General features: G+C 39.6%; 1 protein-coding gene across 3 annotated transcripts in view; it reads right to left on the bottom strand.

Annotated features, from left to right (window-relative positions):
* Nucleotides 1-12,063: 12,063 nt before the first annotated feature.
* UAP1 (UDP-N-acetylglucosamine pyrophosphorylase 1) overlaps nt 12,064-24,802 on the bottom strand; it is a 34,549-nt gene continuing 21,810 nt past the window's right edge. For 2 of the 3 annotated variants that reach the window (XM_052637163.1, XM_052637164.1), the window contains 6 exons: nt 20,693-20,886; nt 19,430-19,570; nt 18,585-18,773; nt 17,197-17,247; nt 13,637-13,703; nt 12,064-12,606 (listed from right to left, as the gene is read on the bottom strand). In XM_052637163.1, the coding sequence (XP_052493123.1) occupies nt 12,514-12,606; nt 13,637-13,703; nt 17,197-17,247; nt 18,585-18,773; nt 19,430-19,570; nt 20,693-20,886 (735 nt within the window). In that variant the 3' untranslated portion in view covers nt 12,064-12,513. The remainder of the gene's footprint in view (nt 12,607-13,636; nt 13,704-17,196; nt 17,248-18,584; nt 18,774-19,429; nt 19,571-20,692; nt 20,887-24,802) is intronic. The other variant, XM_052637165.1, reaches the window with a different exon arrangement.

The raw sequence follows: 24,802 nt of genomic DNA on the forward strand, positions 1-24,802 counted from the left end.
GTTTTTTTAAATTTGGAATTATCAGTATAATTATATTTTTCCTTTTCATAACCAACAAAATATATTTTCTAGGTCAGTGCCCTAAAAAGGTTCAGAACCTCTAGCAATAAATACTACTAGGGCCTATAGTATCTAGACATCATTTCTTATTAAAAGGAAAAAGACTTCTTGAAGAAAAGGCTTCCTTTGACCGGTTGGACCCATTTCCCACTGCTAGGCACCACTGTGTGCCTCTCTTTAAAGGGCCTGCAATCTCATTTGAAGGTGACCTCAGTGGCATCTGTAGGAATCATACAGATTTAACTTGTATTAGGTGAGTCACGGCTCCTAGGAACATGCAGAGAGAGTGCAGGTGCCACAGCTCCTAGGACTCTGACTCCTGGCCCATCTCTTGACTCCACTCAACTCTCATCCCAGAGAGGATTCAGTCTTTCTAGCATGTAATCTCATCCCTTGGATCAAGAGTATAGGCTTGATTCCATGGATAAACTTAGACTTACAAACCTAAATTTTCGTTACAAGGATTTTTCCAAATTAAAGTCAGGAAAATAAATGTGTCACAATAAATGAGTTAGTAAACATATTTTATAAAACATCTAAAGTGGTATTTTTTAAAAATTTGTCTAGAGTAGGGCTAGAAATAATTAATTTTTGTCCTGAGACATCTTGTGATATCAGAAAGCAAAGAAGCTATCAATACAAAAGAATATTATGAGTTATGTCAGAAGAACATAGGAGACAATTCAAAGGGGCTCACTGGCCAAAACTAATAATGAGTGTAATGGATGGAAATACATGAAGTATTTTTTTTTAAACCCATGAATTCATAATGATATTTAGAGTTGGAGAGGATTTCATTATCTTGGGAGTTTTGCTAAGATATAACTCATTCTGGAAACTAGTAAAGGAAAAAGCTGTTATAACTGCTTTTGTTGTAACTAATCAAATAATTGATGACAATGTTTCTTTACAAATAATCTTGCTAATCAATACAAAAGAAATACTAATGAAATTGCCATTTTTCATCCCTTAATGAAATAATGACTCTAGGAAACAGTCATCAATATCTGCTAAGGCATTAAATAAATGCAGAACCACCTACAAAGTATTTTTCATCAAAAGAAAAGAGGAGAGCCTGAATCTGATCAAACCTCAGATTCAATGACAGTTTTTGGGAAATAAGGAAGACAGAGGAAAATGTTAAAGGATACCATGAACATGAATTCCAAAATCTACAAAGTGACAATGGAAAAATAACTGGTTTTTTCCAACAACTATTTTTAGAAAGGAGGACATGGATAGGCTAAAAACCATTTAAGAGTCTTAACAAAGAACCTGATTCAGCAGTTCTAATGAGGAGGATGAAACTGGGGCCTATTATACAGACTGAAGTAAGTCAGAAAGAAAAACACAATACAGTATATTAACGCATATATATGGAATTTAGAAAGATGGTAATGATGACCCTATATGCAAGACAGCAAAAAAGACACAGATGTAAGGAACAGACTTTTGGACTCTGTGGGAGAAGGCAAGGGTGGGATGATTTGAGAGAATAGCACTGAAACATGTATATTACCATATGTGAAACAGATCACCAGTCCAGGTTGGATGCATAAGACAGGGTGCTCGGGGCTGGTGCACTGGGATGACCCAGAGGGATGGGATGGGGAGGGAGGTGGGATGGGGGTTCAGGATGGGGGACACATGTACACCCATGGCTGATTCATGTCAGTGTATGGCAAAAACCACCACAATATTGTAAAGTAATTAGCCTCTCCAATTAAAATTAAAAAAAAAAAAAAAGAACCTGATTCAGATACATTAATATTCAGTTCAGTTCAGTCACTCAGTTGTGTCCGACCCCATGAACCACAGCACACCAGGCCTCCCTGTCCATCACTAACTCCTGGAGTTTATCCAAACTCATGTCCATTGAGTCGGTGATGCCATCCAACCATCTCATACTCTGTTGTTCCTTTCTCCTCCTGCCCTTAATCTTTCCTAACATCAAGGTCTTTTCAAATGAGTCAGCTCTTCGCATCAGGTGGCCAAAGTATTGGAGTTTCAGCTTCAATATCAGTCCTTCCAATGAACACCCAGGACTGATCTCCTTTAGGATGGACTGGTTGGATCTCCTCGCAGTCCAAAGGACTCTCAGGAGTCTTCTCCAACACCACAGTTCAAAAGCATCAATTCTTCAGTGCTCAACTTTCTTTATAGTCCAACTCTCACATCCATACCTGACCACTGGAAAAACCATAGCCTCGACTAGATGGACCTTTGTTGACAAAGTAATGTCTCTGCTTTTGAATATTAGAAAGGTGTATATGTGATATTTGGGGAAATCTGAACATTGGCTGGGTATTAGATAACATCTTAGTCTGTTCAGGCTACTATGACAAAAGTACCATAGACTGTGTGACTTATAAAAAATAGAAATTTCTTTTTCACATTTCTGAAGGTTCGGAAGTCCAAGATCAAAGTGCTGGCAGATTTGGTGTCTGGTGAGTTCCTACTTACTGGTCCATAGATGAATGGCTATCCTTTTTTCCCTGTATTCTCGCAATATGGAAGGGGCAAGGGAAATCTCTGGGCTCTCTTTTATAAAGGCACTAATCCTACTCATGAGGACTACACCTTCATGACCTAATCACCCCCTAAAGGCCTCATTTCCTCATATTATCACATTGAGGGTTAGCTTTCAAAATATGAATCCTGAGAGGACATAAACATCCCACCGATAGCAGATGATATTAAATAATTACTTTTAAGGTATGGGGTTATATATATATATATATATATATATATATATATATACACACATATATCAAAGTGTTAGTCACTCAGTGGTGTCAGACTCTTTGCGGCTCCACAGAATGCAGCCCACCAGTCTCCTCTGTCCATGGAATTCTCCAGGCAAGAATACTGGAATGGGTAACCATTCCCTTCTCCAGGGGATCTTCCCAATCCAGAAATTGAACCTGAGTCTCCTGCATTACAGGCAGACTCTTTGCTGTTGGAGCTACCAGGGAAGCCCATATATAATAGATTGATTATACACACACACACACACACACACACACACACACACACACACACACATATATACATATGTATAATAGAAATCTCTCTCAGATATAATCTTAAGTATAACATCCAACATGTAGAATTACTCTTAAAGTAATTCCCTGGAGGCTTGGGAGGTGGGTATTAAATGAAACAGTATTAGCCAATGCTAGTTGTTAGAAACTAAGGAACAGGCTGTCATTATTCTGTTCTCTACTACTGGGTATGTTTGAAAATTTTAAAGAAAAATATTAACAAAAAGAGGAGGTCTCTGGATTCAGACTCTGGGTTCACTTTCCAGCTTTGCTTCTTACTAGTCATATAATCTTAAAAAATTTACTTAACTTCTAAGCCTCAGTTTCCTTAAGGACTGAACAGTAAGAGTTCTCATCTCATAGGAAAGTAACAAGGATTACATGAGACAGTGTACATATAACATGCTTAACACAATGCCTGGCTCACAGGTAAGCCCCATTATAAGATGCTGGGCATAGTCATCATTACTTAATTACTTTTTATGTTCATGATATTTAATTTCCTTTCTGTCAAATTTCAGATCTTTTAAAAATAAATAAATTAGGAGAAATTTTAAACTTTAAAAGGAAATCTATCAAATCTCCTTATAATCTTATTCATACCACCTATATTATATATTTTACCATATAATATATATACATGAAGAGTTCTACACAAATTTTGTCAATTAAAAAAAAAAAAAAAAAAACTTTGTCCACCAGAACAAAATCTGCAAAGGAACATTTCCTAAGAAGTAGAATCACTGAGATAGAAATAAGAAACTGATGTGGAAACAATGAGTCATGAAGTTATAATGATAGACTTTCCGTTCTTACATTGTCCTCATTTTGTGCAGGACTTCGAAAACACTATGCCTATATAAACATCTTTGGTGTCACTACTGACTCACTGAGCTTTTGGCTAGCCTACTAGGCCTCTCATCTTTAAGAGGCCATAATAAAATACTCAATTCATGTATTACATCAGAGGACTCATATTAAGCCTCTTGCAGAAAGGTTTTAACTCCAAGTGTGTTACCCAGAATTCTTACAGCAAATTTGCTTCATACACCCTTCTGAATTAAGACATTATCATTTTCCACAAAGAAGTTCCAAGTAATGCCCAAGCTCAGTTGTTCAGTTAAGTCGTATCTTACTCTGTAACCCCATGGACTGCAGCACTTCAGGCTTCCTTGCCCTGCACTATCTCCCAGAATTTGCTCAAACTCAGGTCCGTCTGAGTCAGTGATGCCATCCAACCATCTCATCCTCTGTCATCCCCTTCTCCTCCTGCCCTCAATCATTCCCAGCATCAGGGTCTTTTCCAATGAGTCAGTTCTTCACATCAGGTGGCCAAAGTATTGGAGCTTCAGCTTCAGCATCAGTCCTTTCAATGAATATTCAGGGTTGATTTCCTTTGGGAATGACTGATTTGATCTCCTTGCTGTACAAGGGACTCTCAAGAGTCTTCTCCAGCATCGCAATTTGAAAGTATCAATTCTTCAGCCCTCAATCTTCTTTATAGTTCAACTCTCACATCCATACATGACTACTGGAAAAACCATAACTTTGACTACATGGACCTTTGTCCTCAAAGTGATGTCTCTACTTTTTGAAACACTGTCTAGGTTTGTCTTAGCTTTCCTTCCAAGGAGCAAGTGTCTTTTAATCTCCTGGCTGAAGTCACCATCTGCAGTGATTTTGGAGCCCAAGAAAATCTGTCACTGTTTCCCCATCTATTTGCCATGAAGTGATGGGACTGGATGCCATGACCTTAGTTTTCTGAATGTTGAGTTTTAAGCCAGCTTTTTCACTCTTCTCTTTCACTTTCATCAACAGGCTCTTTAGCTCCTCTTCACTTCTGCCGTAAGGGTGGTGTCATCTGTGTGTCTGAGGTTATTGATATTTCTCCCAGAAAACTTGATTCCAGCTTGTGCTGCATCCAGCCTGGCATTTCACATGATGTACTCTGCATCATGTGAAGGCAATGGCAACCCACTCCAGTACTCTTGCCTGGAAAATCCCATGGACAGAGGAGCCTGGCAGGCTGCAGTCCACGGGGTCGCACAGAGTTGGACACGACTGAAGCAACTTAGCAGTAGCAGCAACTCTGCATATAAGTTAAATAAACAGGATGACAATATACAACTTTGATGTACTCCTTTCCCAGTTTTGAACCAGTCTATTGTTCCATGTCTGGTTCTAACTGTTGTTTCTTGTCCTGCATACAGGTTTCTCAGAAGACAGGTAAGGTGGTCTGGTATTCCCATCTCTAAGAATTTTCCAATTTGTGATCCACACAAAGGCTTTAGCGTAGTCAATGAAGCAGATGTTTTTTGGAGTTCCTTGCTTTTTCTATGATCCAATGGATGTTGGCAATTTGATTTGTGGTTTCTGTCTTTTCTAAATCCAACTTGTACATCTGGAAATTCTTCACGTATTGTTGAAGCCCAGCTTGAAGGATTTTGAGCATTATCTTGCTAGTAGCATATGAAGATCATGTTGTTTTACATGACAGTGGTACACTGTCAACATTCTATTATCTGAAAGTATGGTTATATCCCCCTAAGTTTACCACAGCCAATTTTACCTCCAAGTTTTCTCACAGCTGTACCTAACTAGTTAATGTGGATACCCGTGGTTTGACTCTTGAGCCTTCATAAAATGTAAAACTTTTTATCATAAAACTACTAATAATGCATTATCCAAAAATTTATGCAATATTAGAAAAAAAAAAACCATCCATTACACCATCACCTGAACACATTATTTTAGTTTTTACTTCTCATTCAGCCTGAAACATATTTTTTAACCAAATTATGAAATAACTTTCCCTTGTCCCCTACCATTCCTTGTTTTAGGAAATGCTAAGTCAATGAGGGATAAAATTTAGGAAGAGCACTATTTAGGGTGGTTCCTTTCTAGCAGTGTGAGATATCTGCAAAGTCAAATCACCTCCAGAGCACTTGTATCTGGGCCTCATCTGCCCATTCTGTCTGTGCTGTTCAAGTGAAAACTTCCTCACTCTTCGCCCCACCCCTTGTCTATTTTTCCAAAGCCAGGACACATTCAAACTTTTCCCATCTCAGCCTTGGTTGTGGATCTCTGCACTAAGTACACATCTCCAAGTCAGTGATTCTCACTTCTAGCTGCCATTTACAATCGTCAAATGCTTTTTATAATCAGCCACCCAGGCCTTCCACCAGACAGAATCATAATCTCTTAAGGCCCTCCAAGTAATTCAGAGACTCCACAGGACTTGGAAACCACTATTCTAACAATTATAATTGTCCTGATCAGGTCTTACAAATTCCATCCTCTATTCTTCTACCAGTATCAGTACATTCCCTTGGCATTTTAATGAATAAAGCTCACAAAGGACATATCTATTTGGCTTCTGGCTTAACTATTCTAGATCAACTACTCTTGCTCTAGGAACACTGACCTCTCTGTTTCTCCCCCTAATTTATGTTCTTTATGGTACCATCTGTGAACTTTTGATTAGCTACTCTGAATTCTCTTATGGTAGTTATTCTCTAGGTATGCAGCAGGATCACCTGGAGGGTTTGTTAAAACACAAATTTCTGGGCCCCATCCACAAATGTCTACTACGGCAGTGCTCAGAATTTGCATTTCAAACAAGTTTCCAGTGGTACTGGAAACTGATGAACCTCATCAGGGGACTACACTGAGAAAATCACTGTCACAGATTTTCCTATTAACCCTTAACTTGGGCATAACCTGACAACGTAACAAGGCAAGTGACTCCTTCTTCCCATAATAACAATATCCCTTTAATCCATTTCTGAATCATTTGCCTTTTAAGGTAATTAAAATTAATAAATCAGCGTTAACTTACTTGAGTGCTTACTAGGAGCAAAACAGGATTCCAACAACTAAAAACCTCACTGATTTTTCATAACACATGTTGAAATGATTGAAGTACATCTTTTTAGAACACAAACCTCTGATCCCAATTTGAGAAGGAAATAGCTCTATTCTCAAAATGATGAGGTTTGTTGGGGAGTTCTGCCACACCAAACTACAGGTCATAATGACCTTTAACTGTTACTGGACTTGATTTCATTCCGAGTATTTTAGTACTAGAGTATCTTCCCATTGTGTTAAGTGAGTTAATTTTACCTCTTTAAGCAGCATTCAAACTTTCTAAGACCCTATGTTACACTTTCTGTCCCCTAGTGGTGCCGGATACATGACAGGCACTCAACCTTTATTGGCTGACTCATTCATTCATCACTTCCCAACATGCTTTTCCTAAACTGGAGCTCTAAAGAGGGCCATGAATTGTAAAAGCTTCAGTCTCAGTCTGAGCAGAAACAGATTTCCAAGCCAACTGAATGATCTGTGTTTTAGTCACTCTCCTGGGTTATGCATGATTCTTCCTTGCCTCTTTTTACCTGAATAATCGAGATCTTGCCGTACCATGATGAATCATCAACAGAAAATGCTGGAGATAGTAAGTTAGGGTTAGAAATGAAATCACATATTACCAGCAACAGCCCAAACTTCCAGGAATAGAAGGGCTAGAAATTGAAAATGGAATTCTTTTTGCTCCCCTTCCTATATACTTCACTAGTAATTCCTTTTTAGGCATCAAAACTGGATCGATTTTGAGAAGCAAGAAGGAAATGAAGAAAAAACTCAAGTATTCAAATAACACACTCAGTTGGACTTAGATGTTCATTTGTGACTATCAGCAAAGTTGTTAACACATAGTAAGGGTGATTTTGACCAAACTCAGTGGTTACTAACTCTCACATAAATTCTACCGTGTTGTTGCCAAGTGATTCCAATTCACGTTTTAATAAACATTTTACTTGGTTCTATATTTGCTGAATTAGAACAATAACTTGACAAGGACTCATGAAGATATACAATGCTATTACCTTAAGATTTCATGGCTCAGAGGCTCTTAAACTCCTTAGCCTTACATCCAGTGGTGCCCAACCATTGCTCCTCTATAGTGAAACCACTGCCACAACCCCACACTGCCAGAGCTCCCCTGCCCAGCAGTATTAGTATACGATCTTAAAACAGGGAGACAGGAAATAGGAGATGAAGGTTCAGAAAAAGGAAAAGCAAGCATACCATTCAGAGGCTAAAGACTCTGCAGATCTGTCCTTGACAATCCAGTTTAGAGCTTGCTCTGATGAAGAATTCAAATCCTACATCCTTTTTAGAAATGGAATGGATAACAACAGCAAAATTGAGCTATTATTTTGAAATAAAACAAAATATGCTACACACTATTTAAACTTTAGCACAAACACTATGAATAGATATAAATATCATACAGTTTAAAGGAAAAACCACTAGACCATTCAGTTCAGTTCAGTCGCTCAGTCGTGTCCGACTCGTTGCAACCCCATGAATCGCACCACGCCAGGCCTCCCTGTCCATCACCATCTCCCACAGTTCACTCAGACTCACGTCCGTCGAATCAGTGATGCCATCCAGCCATCTCATCCTCTGTAGTCCCCTTCTCCTCCTGCCCCAATCCCTCCCAGCATCAGAGTCTTTTCCAATGAGTCAACTCTTCGCATGAGGTGGCCAAAGTATTGGAGTTTCAGCGTTCGCATCATTCCTTCCAAAGAAATCCCAGGGCTGATCTCCTTCAGAATGGACTGGTTGGATCTCCTTGCAGTCCAAGGGACTCTCAAGAGTCTTCTCCAACACCACAGTTCAAAAGCGTCAATTCTTCGGCGCTCAGCTTTCTTTACAGTCCAACTCTCACATCCATACATGGCCACTGGAAAAACCATAGCCTTGACTAGACCTTAATCAGCAAAGTAATGTCTCTGCTTTTCAATATGCTATCTAGGTTGGTCATAACTTTCAGGTATGACCTAGATCAAATCCCTTACGACTATACAGTGGAACTAACAAATAGATTCAAGGGATTAGATCTGATAGACAGAGTGCCTGAAGAACTATGGACGGAGGTGTGTGACACTGTATAGGAGGCAGTGATCAAATTCATCTCCAAGAAAAAGAAACGCAAAAAGTCAAAGTGGTTGTCTGAGGAGACCTTACAAACAGCTATGAAAAGAGAAGTGAAAGGCAAAGGAGAAAAGGAAAGACATACTCATTAGAATGCAGAGTTCCAAAGAATAGCAAGGAAAGATAAGAAAGCCTTCCTCACTGATCAATGCAAAGAAATAGAAGAAAACGACAGAATGGGAAAGACTAGAGATTTCTTCAAGAAAATTAGAGGTACCAAGGGAACATTTCATGCAAACATAGGCTTGATAAAGGACAGAAATGGTATGGACCTAACAGAAGCAGAAGATATTAAGAAGAGGTGGCAAGAATACACGAAAGAACTGTACAAAAAAGATCTTCACGACCCAGATACTCATGATGGTGTTAGCACTAATCTAGAGCCAGACATCCTGCAATGTGAAGTCAAGTGGGCCTTAGGAAGCAGCCCTATGAATAAAGCTTGTAGAGGTGATGGAATTCCAGTTGAGCTATTTCAAATCCTGAAAGATGATGCTGTGAAAGTGCTGCACTCAATATGCCAGCATATTTGGAAAACTCAGCAGTGGCCACAGGACTGGAAAAGGTCAGTTTTCATTTCAATCCCTAAGAAAGGCAATGCCAAAGATGCTCAAACTACTGCACAGCTGCACTCATCTCACGTGCTAGCAAAGTAATGCTCAAAATTTTCCAAGCCAGGCTTCAACCTTACGTGAACGGTGAACTTCCAGATGTTCTAGCTGGATTTAGAAAAGGCAGAGGAACCAGCGATCAAATTGCCAACATCTGTTGGATCATTAAAAAAGCAAGAGAGTTCCAGAAAAACTTCTGCTTTATTGACTATGCCAAAGCCTTTGACTGTATGGATCACAACAAACTGGAAAATTCTTCAAGAGATAGGAATACCAGACCACTTGACCTGCCTCCTGAGAAATCTGTATGTAGGTCAAGAAGCAACAGTTAGAACTGGACATGGAACAACAGACTGGTTCCAAAGCAAGAAAGGAGTACATCAAGGCTATATATAGCCACCCTGCTTATTCAACTTATATACAGAGTACATCATAAGAAATGCTGGACTGGATGAAGCACAAGCTGGAATCAAGATTGCTGGGAGAAATATCAATAAATTACCTCAGATATACAGATGACACCACCCTTATGGCAGAAAGCCAGGAACTAAAGAGTCTCTTGATGAAAGTGAAAGAGGAGAGTGAAAAAGTTGACTTAAAACTCAACATTCAGAAAACTAAGATCATGGCATCTGGTCCCATCACTTCATGGCAAATAGACAGGGAAACAATGGAAACAGTGACAGACTTTAATTTGGGGGGCTCCAAAATCACTGCAGATGGTGACTGCAGCCATGAAATTAAAAGATGCTTATTCCTTGGTAGAAAAGTTATGGCAGCATATTAAAAAGCAGAGACATTACTTTGCCAATCAAAGGTCCATCTAGTCAAAGCTATGGTTTTTCCAGTAGTCATGTATAGATGTGAGAGTTGGACCATAAAGAAAGCTGAGCACCAAAGAATTGATGCTTTTCAACTATGGTGTTGGAGAAGACTCTTGAAAGTCCCTTGGACTGCAAGGAGATCCAACCAGTCCATCCTAAAGGAGATCAGTCCTGAATATTCATTGGAAGGACTGATGCCTGAAGCTAGAACTCCAATACTTTGGCTACCTGATGCAAAGAACTGACTTATTTGAAAAGACCCTGATGCTGGGAAAGATTGAAGGCGGGAAGAGAAGGGGACAACAGAAGATGAGATAGTTAGATGGCATCACCAACTTATTGGACATGAGTTTGAACAAGCTCCAGGAGTTGGTGACGGACAGGGAGGCCTGGTGCTCTGCAGTACATGGGGTTGCAAACAGTCGGACACGACTTGGTGACTGAACTGAGCTGAACCAAAGGAAAAAAGGGATCCTTAAACTTTGTACCTCTAGAGAACAGAGGATCAGCCATGACATTCGATCTTGTGATATCAATAGAAAATGAAATTTATTAATCTCTTCTCTAGACATAATTTAAACATTTTTTTCATTTATCTAGATATCAATTTTTATGCTTTTGGTCAATAGTCAAAGGCTATATAAAATGCATTTATAAAGCTCAATATTTTTATGCAAACTACATTTTAGACACAGAGGACCCTTACTAATATCCAGTGACCTATGGCCTATATTTAGAGAACCACCTTTCTCTTTTTAATCTTCTGTGCTAGTCTACAGCTCAGTCATGTCTGACTCTTTGCAACCCCATGGAGCCCACCAGGCTCCTCTGCACATGGGGATTCTCCTGGCAAGAACACTGGAGTGGGTTGCCATGCCCTCCTCCAGGGGATCTTCCCAATCCAAGGATCGAACCGAGGTCTCCCTCATTGCAGGCAGATGCTAAGCCACCACAGAAGCCCTTTAATCCTCTAGCTGAAAGCAAACCACCAAACCAAAAACCTGGATGTTAGTGATTAACTTGCTGAGGAAATGCAAAAATTACAATCTTTTGAAATTCCAAGTGTCACCAAATATTTGAGCCAAAGAGAATAAAGCAGTGATATGAAACAAGGTTTTTCAACCTTTACAGTTTGAGCCAGATTAATTCTTGTTTATAGGGGGTTGTCCTGTGCATTGTAAGATGGGTAGGATTATTCCTGATCTCTATTCATTAGATGCCAGTACTACCATTTCACCCTCTCAGTATGATAACAAAAAATGTCTCAAGACACTGCCAAATATGTCCTGGAGAAGGGCAAAGCCATCTCTGGCTAAGACCTACTATTGTAAAGTGATAGGAAGATAAAGTCCAAAGTTAGATAATCAATAAAAAGCTGGAAGACTGCAGTCATAGAAGTATTAATTTGGTTTTTCTTGTATTATCTCAAAGTTTCTCCAAAGTTTCATATTTTCCCAATGGAATAATTTCTTCACAGTACAAATAACACTTGAGACAAGAAGAAAAGTTTATTTTACTGTCCAATTATTTTCTTAAAAAAATTTAATTTTTGATAAAATAAAACAAACTTTTAGTACCATAGAAACCTTTCGACATGTACAATGACATATTATTACTATGTACAACTTCAAAACAAATGCTTCCAGCTCCAAGTAAAGTGATGTTGAACACCCTGACTATACTTAAGTTGTAAGAAATTTCCAAGATGGCCAATGTTTTCCTTAGCTTGGAAAAAAAATACAGTTGAAAAATATAAATAAGACCTTCAATCAGCTGTGAATCATAAAAATGCTTTCTGAAGTTCAGTCATCTGGATCTTATGAAATATGTAGTAGTTACAAGAGTTCAACAAGCAAAATGAAAGCCTGTGTATATTCAAACATGAGTATTCCAGGAGAGGCCCTGTAGGTTCACAGTCAGTCTATCAAAAATAAAAGCTATTCTTATTGTGGTGGAACTTATTCAGTATCTGGCTCATATACCATTCTTCACCAGCTCATGGACTCCATTCTCATCAATGATTAAAGGTGCATGAAATTCTTTATCTGCCACATAACTTTCTAGTCCCTAAAAGAAGGGTTGAAATAAAAACACAGTTAGAACACTGATCAACACAAGTCATGCAGTGCTGGACTTAGTGGCTGTAATAATGACATAAAGCATGAATGCTAAAAGTTGGATTGAGATACAGAAACTTAAAAGTCAATAAAAAGCTCTATTTAGTTTACTTTTAAAACTGGGGTAATGGCCTATTTATGGAAGCATAAAACAAATAACAAAAAGAGGGGAAAGTGTTCTGATTATGTGTTCTGATTATAACATAATATTCAAAGTTAATAAAATGAGAGTCATTCTTCCTATAACCATCATCCAACAGTTAACATTCTAAGCAAGGTGGCTATTTCTAATGCTAGAACTAAGCAAGCTGACAAGGATCTCCAGAAACAAAAACAAAACCCTGTACATATTAGAATAAAAGGACCCCTACATCCCCTGGTCTTAAAAGTGAAAGTACTAAGAATATGAACAAAGTAGACCCACTGAAAAAAAAATTTTTTTTTAATTATATTGCACTGAAAAAAGCCAGAAGATTTACCTAAAAAGCAAGGCTTATTTTTAAAAGACCACTGCATTTCGATATACAGGTAAAAGGAACTAAACATGAAACATTCTGTTCATGGCAACTAAGGCACTGATACAAAGCCACACCAGGAATTTTCCAAGAGGTTTCTCATTCTCAGGATGAGTTCCTCAGGGGACGCCCACTGGAAAATGCTGTATCTTCTCCAAGGACAACTCTGTGCTGTGCTGTGCTTAGTTGCTCAGTCATGTCCAACTCCTTGGGACCCCCAAGGACTGTAGCCCACCAGGCTCCTCTGTCCATGGCATTCTCCATGCAAGAATACCTGAGTGGGTTGCCATGCCCTCCTCCAGGGGATCTTCCCAACCCAGGGATCAAACCCAGGTCTCCTGCATTGTAGGTGGATTCTTTATCAGCTGAGCTACCATGGAAGCCCAAGGACAACTCTACTTCAACATAAAACAGTATCACAATTCTACTTTTAAAAGAATAGGGAAAAGAATAAAGCAGACTTACTTCTCCAGCATAGGAGATAAGAGGAGAGATTTCACACTGGATTGGCACATCATTGGCATCCTTCAAGCTAAGAAAAAAAATCAGACATGAAGATTTTGCTTCCCATGTTGCTTGCCAGAGTGAAAATACAGATTGTAACTTCCCTCTGAGAAGCCTGCAGGTAACAAAATTTTCCTAAACAATTAGAGTAGCTCCTACCCTCATGATCACTAAATTTCCTGAGGCGTAAGTTAATACAAACTCATCGTGGTTCAAAGGGCACTACTTGGGATATGTGCCAGTAATCACCAGTAGCTCTTCACAGTACTTCACCAATCTTGATATACTTATCCCTTAATATAAACACTATTTTTTATCATTTCCAAACTTTAATTCCATAAAGAAAGGACTATTTATTGAGTACACACTGCATTCCAGGCTCACAGCTAGACAATTTGAATCCTTCAAAATTCATTTTAATCTTTGTCACAACCTCGCATGTTAGGTGATAATGTTGACCAGCATTCTAAAGCTACCCTGTCCAATACAATGACCACTAGCCACATACTGTTATTTAAACTTGGATTAATTAAAATTTTAAAAATTAATTCAAAATTCAGTCTCTCATTCATAATAATCACATTTCAAGTGCTCAGTAGCCATGAACAGGTAGCGACTACCAAACTGGACAGCACAGATATGGAACATTTCCTCACTGCAGAAAATTCTAATTGGACTAAAAGGTCAGTTAGATTATCTCCCAGTACAGCCTACATCTCCTAGATTAGCTGAGCTGATTTATTCAATGTTTCAAGGAGCTTCACTGTTACTTTTTTAACCAAAGTCCCTTCACTGCACCCTAGTGAAAGCAAAGCTGAAGTCACCACTTGCTTCCTCTAGACCACACTCTTAACATTTACATCCACTTGCAATACTGAGTTCCTAAATTACATAACACAAAAGTCAATTAAGAGTGCTTTTAGTATGTTTAAAGTCACTAACCTCGAGATTTTTCACCATTTTGAGAATTTAGCCAGTAAGATACAGGGCACACAAAAAAATCTAGTATTTTGCAGCCTCAAACCGTTAGCTCTCCTTTGTTTCACCCAATATGTAAGTCTGAGGCTTTGGTGGGGTCAATAAAATCAGAGACCTTCAGAGGTCAGCCACACCCAATCTTTCTCCAAACAACCATTTAGTGAGCCTTCCAGGCACTCTATACCCTACTCCAACTCTCTTGCCTGCTATTTCCCAGTCAAACCAGGCTAGATACAGGCACTTTAGATTATTGCAAGTCATTCTAAACTATGGTCCCTTTAACTATCTAAATCATACCCACCCTCCAAGACTTAACTCAAGCCCCAATATTCCTTTACCACTGCATTGTACAGTGATTGTTCTCATTCATTTACTTATAAAAACAAATAAATTTATTAGACATGTGATAAGTCACATGCTTCCTAGGGTAATTACTATTTATATCACACATTTAACACATAAACAACATCACTGTCTGATGATTTACTTAATTTTAATGTATGTGCATCTTGAATCTCCCAGGAGGCTGTAAGAAATGACTAATTTCTCTTATGTATGCTCCTTCAGCCCCTGGGATTTCTGTACCTGAAGGTCTGTGTGCAGGCCTGCAAATGCTTGTTGGCTGAATGAACAAATGACTTATTAGGGTAGACAGATGGGAGACTAATTCAAGTAAAAGATGAATTAAGAAATGGAGCACTTGTCTCCACAGCCTGAGATGTAGATATGTGTCAGATTTTATCAAAAGAGCTCAAGAGGTCTGGTCCAGACCCTCTGGGGACAGCTTGGAGTCACATAAAACCAGATGGGAAAATGAGGGCCCATTCCATTGATAAGATGTATATAGCCCCTAAAGGATTTGGTGTGCCAGTAATTAACTGAAGATGTTTCTGAAACCAAGGAACACGTAACCAACTTGAATATAACTTCCCTTCCATTCCACAGATATCTCCCACAAAACTAAGCAAGCTGGGTGCCAGAGAGGAGAAAAGATAAGAGCTACCATTACCAAATGTAAAATCTCAGGGGATAGGCAAATTAGTCGTCCCCTATTCTTTAGCCAAGCATCCTTTTGGTAGCTAACAGTGCTGAGCAGGTGTAAGGTAAAAAATAAAAACAATGCCATTTCGTCAAAATTTAGCATCCAGCCTTCCCTTCTTTCAAAATACCTCCAAGCTGCTTCTTCCCACTTTTATAAAAAATACTTCCCTTTCATCTCTCATTTTTAAATAATCTTTTTCTATTCTCTGAGGGTATCCTTTAGTGCTAAGAATTTAGGAAGACCTATTTCTAAGTCCATGATCTCATTTGGGGCCAAACTTTGATTTCAGTTTAACTATACAAGAAATGACTACAAATGAAGTAAATGAGGGTGAGGAAGTGTGAAACAAAGAACTCAAACAAGAATTAAATAACATTTAAAACACTCTGTATCTTAGCTGAGATGTTCCGTGTTTTTTTCAGTTGTATACTTAAGAAGCTATCTCACTTAACAGACAGAAAGCTGTGTTTCAACGAAACAGAAATTCAGGATCAAAACATCATTTTGTCAAATTGTAAAAGCAGCTTGCTTCCACATATTAAAAATGATGGATGGGACAGAAAAGGACAAAGGGCTCTATGTCCCAGCTGCCATGGCACAAGGGGCAACAGTCACCTACGGCTGCTCTAAGAGCTAGCCAGCTTTGAGTGTACTTCCTCATGCCCAGGGCCACATCCCGGAAACACCTGATACTCACAGGGACTTGTCTCTGCAGGGTCAGGATGAGGGGCTCAGGCAGGAAAAAACACACCAATGAAACGGACATCCCTGCTACTCTATTTCTGAGATAAATGCCATCCTCGGCTCTGTACACATATCCTAAATTATCCTAAAATTTTAAATTCAAACTAAACCCAATAACTTTCAAAGTGTAATAAGAATATCAAGCTGTCTCTTTGGCTATAAAGATAATGGCTTTTTCTAACTTAATCAGTACCCAAATAAGAGAGGGTATATGCTACTGCTAGCTAAAAATTATCAACCGTTAAGACAAAACTGTTAAGATACCAAAAATGGAGCGGTTACTATGAAACTAAATTAAAAGAACAGTTTTTCCACATTAAGAGCCATCCAGTATGTCAGGAGCAGTTAGCCTTTGTACTGAGAGCAGGTATCTAATTCAGTAAGACACATCCATAGAGTATCATTCTTATCCAGCTGACACTTATGCTAAAAAGGGTACTCGGACTCACATTTGTTCTTCTTGGTCTGTGACCTGCTCTAGATTTTATCTTTCACTTGTAAACTTGTCAGTACAGGCTCAAATACCTATGGTGAGAGTCTTTAGAAAAGCATGCTCCCCTTTCCAGCATGCACTGAGATTCTGAGTTAGTGCCATCCAGACAGAGACCTGCCACCAAGTAAGCAATAACCCCACCACAGCTTCAACCCTTCACCCCCAGACCACCAAAAGGCAGAGAGCACTAAACTACAATGCCAGTTAGTATGGAGGGAAGCACAGCCCCACCACCATGCACTGCAGGCAGGCTGGTATATTTACTTGTGATTGACATCAGCTGTGATGGCCTCTGACTTTCCATGTGTAGCACTGCTATGTAGGAATAAATAAGCATTAATGGGAATGGAAACAAACCAAACAATAAAAATGAAGTGGAACTGCAAAATATACTTGACTGAAAGGCATGTATTCACGGTAAATTACAAACTTGGCAAAGGAGATCTGAGGGGGAAAAACAAACAAACAAAAAAAACCCACAACAATAAAAAAAAAAATCAATGGTGAAAGATGAAGCGTGAGGACCATCTGACATGCCACAGAGCTAGCCTGTTGACAAGACAGAGCCTGAAAGTGGCCTTGGACTGAGACAGTCTACCACTGCTCCTTCTTAATAAAAACAGTTATAACCCCAGCTCCAATACCCAATGTTCGAACATTTAACAAGGCATCCTAGCACTTTGTGCATAGTCTTTTTATCCCTTAAGAATTATAAATTTTATGGCAAAACGTTTTTGACAAAAGTATAGAAACATCAAATGATTTAGAAAGGGGGAATTCTAAGTATCAAGGGAGGTTTTATCATAAAATATAAGACAGCTGAAAAGCACTTTATCTCATATTTGAATAGCTCCAAAGATCTTTTTTTTTTAAACTTCTAAAATCCTAAACATTTCAACGGTTTGAATATCAGTGACTGTAAGTAGCGTGCACATCCCTTCCTGGCACCTCCCTTTGCGATCTGAAAGTTCCACAAGCAGAACTGAAGTATGCGTCTGTCTCAGAGGCAGCCTGTGGGTGCCAGGTTTTTTGGGGTGGGGGGTTTGTAGATAACACTTGAGGCCACAGATATATGGGCCTAATAATCAATCCTCTTTCCCTGTGGCATAGTGGCTGCTGATGGTCTTTAATCCTGTAGCATAGCAAAAGAACTACCTTCTGACCATTCTTCAGTAGGAGTCATTTCACTGATATGGTAGAGGGGCATCCAAAAAACGGAGAAGGCAATGGCACCCCACTCCAGTACTCTTGCCTGGAAAATCCCATGGATGGAGGAGCCTGGTGGGCTGCAGTCCACGGGATCGCTAAGAGTCGGACACAACTGAGCGACTTCACTTTCACTTTTCACTTTCATGCATTGGAGAAGGAAATGGCAACCCACTCCAGTGCTCTTGCCTGGAGAATCCCAGGGACAGGGGAGCCTGGTGGGCTGCCGTCTCTGGGGTCGCAGAGTCAGACACGACTGAAGCGACTTAGCAGCAGCAGCAGCAGCAAAGCTACTGCTCTCTATGTAAAGGGGCCAAGCCGTCATTACTTCACATCATGAACTGCCACAACAATACTTAGCTCTTTTAAAAGTTCTAGGAATACATCAGAGATAAGAGGACAAGCACAGGAGGCAGCCACACAAAGAAGCAAAGATATCAACCTACCGGGGAATAGCTGGGAGGCGAGAGCCATTTTCATCTATGAAGTGGCCCCCTGCATTGAGGACCCAGCAATGATGGAGGGACATCAAAGCATGCCTTGCAGTAGTAGGGTTGTCCTTCCCATTCTGACTGTCTGCATTCTTTAGTGGGGAAAACTCATCTTCCCGTAATACTTCATATACCACAAACTTCCTAGAGTGAAACCATACAAACACTGCTTTATTATGAAGCAAACTGCATACACAGCTTCTGACTTTTCTCCATGTAGCTAAGCCTTTGGTCTTCAATTACAGTCTCTCTTAAAGCAATTTCAAATGAATGCTGAAAGAAATAATGTTCATCCTTGGATGAAATAAATTTGGAATTATCTTCTCCACACGAAATGAGAAATTATTTCCTTCCCCAACAATATACATATAACACAAATCTCAACTCAAGTTAATGTGATCTTTAATCAAGAGAACAAAGAGCAATATAAGTTAAAAACAATCTCACTGAAACATTTACTCAGAGGCCAGTAAAGGCCTCCTAACCACAAAATGGGCCGATTCTCTACCTCAACCTTTTTTGTCTCTCAGCCAAAGTAAGAGACTTTAACAAGTTTTCAGGAGAGCCAGATAATATAATAATTGAAAATTTTTAAAAAGCACTCACAGGCAACTCAAACCATATTCTTGCATTGGTGGTTTCATACTAGAGAATAATAATGAATCTAAACTACATACTCACAGTCAAACACCATGCCTGTCATACCTGCTGTCAACTGTTTTCAACAGTGTCCTGCCTAGAAGAGCAAAAAGCAACATCTCAAGACATACTTAATCTTACTGATGCTATTCAAAACATACTTTGCAAACTGGAAGATATCAAAGACAAATTTTTCCATCTTTATTCCATTTGGTTTGTCTGGCTTAATTAACTGTCCCTGGGAATCCACAAATGGAATCTTCTTTTGAGCCACATGGTGCTGCAACTGAGGTTCATAAATACTATGGAGGAAAAAAAAGAAAAAAAAAAAAAAAAAGACAATCACTTTCCAAATTTAAAATGCCAGAGAATCTGATAATCACACTCAGGAGCTAATGCATCAATAAGTACTAAGACTTTCAAAGGGAAGGGCATTCATTAAATTTTAGTTCATATTTAAATATTAAATATACAGATTTCCCTATTCATTTTTTTAAAAAATCAAATGATCTCTACAAAAAAAAAAAAAAATACACACACACACAGCTCGTAACATCTCTCCCATAATTTCCATGTCTTATATAAAAATGTTCCACTCTCAGCCTCAATTTTCCCAATTGGGATCCTGTGAAGTGCTAGATGAAAAGGTGAGTATTTATAGTTACTACGGGTGAATTAGTAACACAGCTACAAAAAGCACAGCAGGAAATATTGTGGAACTGGAGCTGAAATTGTAAGGTAAAGCTTAGTAACTTTTTAAACAGTAGGCAGTCATCTTGAATGTCCAAAAAGCAATCAAGTGAAGAATTAGATACTGAGAACATCCTTCATTTAAAAATCTGGCGGGATAAAACAACTCTTTATTACTAGCTGACACCACTATGTTGATTTCCATGCTTGGTCTCAAGATCTTTTTCCTTTACTTTCCAATCTACTAGTTCCTAAATGCTAGTGAGAGAACCAGTTAAATTAAATTGCGTGGGCAGCTTTTTAAAAATTACAGATGTCTACATCGACCTTCAGTAATTCTGATTCCATAGATGTAGGGCAGATATGTGTATCTTTTGAGGTTTCCAGTTGTGGTAGAAAGCGGGGGTGTTGCCTTTCTTACTCGTTACTTCACCAGAACTGAGCACAGTTAGAGGGAAGGAGAAGAAAAGGGAGAAGTGCTTTGGACTCCAGTTAATGCACAGTTAATGCACTTCACATTCTGTACAGTGGGTATCTCAGGGCTGCTACAAATTTGCACCTGGTGATATAGCTTACTAAAAACAACCACAGTGTCAAGTAAACTTCTATCTGATAAAGGAGATCCTCAGGAAGGAAGATGAATTAAGGATTTGAAGTTTCTTCCTACTTCTCAGGTGACTTAGCTTCTGATTAACAATAAATAAAGTTTTTAAAAGCCCCCATCTTGCCCATACTTGACAACATCTCTCAGAAATGGCACAGTGAAGAAATGGTTGGCAATGTTCCCAGCGTTGAACAGCAGTCGTCCATCTGAGCTTCGCTTCTGAGCTGTTGCCAGAGAAATCTCACTATATTCCACCACCTGGTATACTCCATCCACTCTGCAAACCACTCCAACTGGTTCTGTAGGGTTTGTTTTCTCCACCACCTACCCACCAAAGGAAGAAAACAGTAGAGAAAGAAATCTGATCAGGTGCTATGCTGGAGATTTGTCTTTTTCCAAGATCTGCTTACTTTAAGGTATAAAATCAAGAGGAATCTTTAGATAATCATCTATCTTTACATTTGATAGACTACTTTTCAGAAAGAGGTCAATTATCTCCCTCCTATTTATCAACTAACTAAACTGCAGAGTAGAAATTCCATCACACACATAGGGCCCAGAAGAAATCACACTGGAGTGTGAATAACTGCATCCCCCCATCTAATATATTTTCACTATTGAATTGATCCTCAGTCAGACTCAACTACTTTGAGAATAAATGAAACAAAATCTATCTGAGATTCACAAGACAAAAGAAGTAAGGCATTTTGCCTCTCATTTTATATTGCACAAGTCATTATTTCATTTGAAAATGGTGTTCCTTTCATTTTCATTCATGAATATAGCAAATTCCTTATTTTTCAGGCACTTGGCTAGCTGGTAGCAGGGTTAGAGCAGGCAGGTCACAGGGCTCCCACTCCAACTTGAACCAGAAAAGTCCACTCACATTTCTGTCTTGCAGGTTTGGTTTTATTTGAAGTAAGAGAGTCTATGCTTTTTTAAAGTCTGAAAACCAGTGATTTGATAATCTAGCAAAGGTTCTAGGATGGTGAGGGAGCTGAGAGAAAAGTGTTTAGTCAAAATCAGAGGGAAAACATAAGAGTATGTAATTTTTTAAAAAAACCTCACAGGTGATTCTGACACCCCACCACCCTATTTACGTATCACTGACCTAAATTAAGTGTTTAGAATACAATTATAAAGGAACCCTATGTAATGCACTAATAGAAAACTCAAGCCTCAGACAAGATGAATATCCAGCAGAAGAATCAAACAATTAAAAGATTTGAAAATATTTGTTTTGCCTTGTTCTATTAACAATTCAGTATACTCCAGAGTATTTTGAAAAACTGTCCCCAACTTGAAAAGTCTATCCAAAGTATACATGAAATTATTCCAACGAAATTAAAGCTTTTCTTCAGCAACTGATTTCATAAAATAAATACAGCCAGTCAGGCCCTTGCAGACAACTGAAGTCACTACTGAGTGCTTTGTTTACACTGCAATTAGAGACACAGGCACTGAGTGTAGCTCAGTGAGGCTGGGCTACTGCATACGCAGGCCTGATGTGCAGTTTCACTGTTTGCCACCCTGAAAGGAGTACAGTATTCAATGAAAAGGATCCTTCTACCACCGAAGTGGATAAAACTGAGAGAAACATACAGCAAAAGGATTTAAACCAATCATGAGCCCATTTCCAATTCCAGTCTATCAAGCCATCACCACCTCTCACTTCACATTCTATACAGTGCGTATCTCAGTAGACAGGGCATCTAGAACAGATTCCTCCTATCCACATAAACACACACACACACACACACACACACACACACACACGTATCTCAGTAGACAGGGCATCTAGAACAGATTCCTCCTATCCACATAAACACACACACACACACACACTCACACGTATCTCAGTAGACAGGGCATCTAGAACAGATTCCTCCTATCCACATAAACACACACACACACACACACTCACACGTATCTCAGTAGACAGGGCATCTAGAACAGATTCCTCCTATCCACATAAACACACACACACACACACACACTCACACGTATCTCAGTAGACAGGGCATCTAGAACAGATTCCTCCTATCCACATAAACACACACACACACACACACTCACACGTATCTCAGTAGACAGGGCATCTAGAACAGATTCCTCCTATCCACATAAACACACACACACACACACACACTCACACGTATCTCAGTAGACAGGGCATCTAGAACAGATTCCTCCTATCCACATAAACACACACACACACACACACACTCACACGTATCTCAGTAGACAGGGCATCTAGAACAGATTCCTCCTATCCACATAAACACACACACACACACACACACTCACACATATCTCAGTAGACAGGGCATCTAGAACAGATTCCTCCTATCCACATAAACACACACACACACACACACACACGTATCTCAGTAGACAGGGCATCTAGAACAGATTCCTCCTATCCACATAAACACACACACACACACACACACACACGTATCTCAGTAGACAGGGCATCTAGAACAGATTCCTCCTATCCACATAAACACACACACACACACACACACACTCACACGTATCTCAGTAGACAGGGCATCTAGAACAGATTCCTCCTATCCACATAAACACACACACACACACACTCACACGTATCTCAGTAGACAGGGCATCTAGAACAGATTCCTCCTATCCACATAAACACACACACACACACTCACACGTATCTCAGTAGACAGGGCATCTAGAACAGATTCCTCCTATCCACATAAACACACACACACACACACTCACACGTATCTCAGTAGACAGGGCATCTAGAACAGATTCCTCCTATCCACATAAACACACATACACACACACACACACTCACACACACACGTATCTCAGTAGACAGGGCATCTAGAACAGATTCCTCCTATCCACATAAACACACACACACACACACTCACACGTATCTCAGTAGACAGGGCATCTAGAACAGATTCCTCCTATCCACATAAACACACACACACACACACACACACTCACACGTATCTCAGTAGACAGGGCATCTAGAACAGATTCCTCCTATCCACATAAACACACACACACACACACACTCACACGTATCTCAGTAGACAGGGCATCTAGAACAGATTCCTCCTATCCACATAAACACACACACACACACACACACACTCACACACACACGTATCTCAGTAGACAGGGCATCTAGAACAGATTCCTCCTATCCACATAAACACACACACACACACACTCACACGTATCTCAGTAGACAGGGCATCTAGAACAGATTCCTCCTATCCACATAAACACACACACACACACACACACTCACACGTATCTCAGTAGACAGGGCATCTAGAACAGATTCCTCCTATCCACATAAACACACACACACACACACTCACACGTATCTCAGTAGACAGGGCATCTAGAACAGATTCCTCCTATCCACATAAACACACACACACACACACACTCACACGTATCTCAGTAGACAGGGCATCTAGAACAGATTCCTCCTATCCACATAAACACACACACACACACACTCACACGTATCTCAGTAGACAGGGCATCTAGAACAGATTCCTCCTATCCACATAAACACACACACACACACACACACACTCACACACACACGTATCTCAGTAGACAGGGCATCTAGAACAGATTCCTCCTATCCACATAAACACACACACACACACTCACACGTATCTCAGTAGACAGGGCATCTAGAACAGATTCCTCCTATCCACATAAACACACACACACACACACTCACACGTATCTCAGTAGACAGGGCATCTAGAACAGATTCCTCCTATCCACATAAACACACACACACACACACACACTCACACGTATCTCAGTAGACAGGGCATCTAGAACAGATTCCTCCTATCCACATAAACACACACACACACACACTCACACGTATCTCAGTAGACAGGGCATCTAGAACAGATTCCTCCTATCCACATAAACACACACACACACACACTCACACGTATCTCAGTAGACAGGGCATCTAGAACAGATTCCTCCTATCCACATAAACACACACACACACACACACACTCACACGTATCTCAGTAGACAGGGCATCTAGAACAGATTCCTCCTATCCACATAAACACACACACACACACACACACTCACACGTATCTCAGTAGACAGGGCATCTAGAACAGATTCCTCCTATCCACATAAACACACACACACACACTCACACACACACACACGTATCTCAGTAGACAGGGCATCTAGAACAGAT

This window comes from Budorcas taxicolor, chromosome 3 (assembly GCF_023091745.1).
Source record: "Budorcas taxicolor isolate Tak-1 chromosome 3, Takin1.1, whole genome shotgun sequence".
Lineage (NCBI taxonomy): Eukaryota > Metazoa > Chordata > Mammalia > Artiodactyla > Bovidae > Budorcas > Budorcas taxicolor.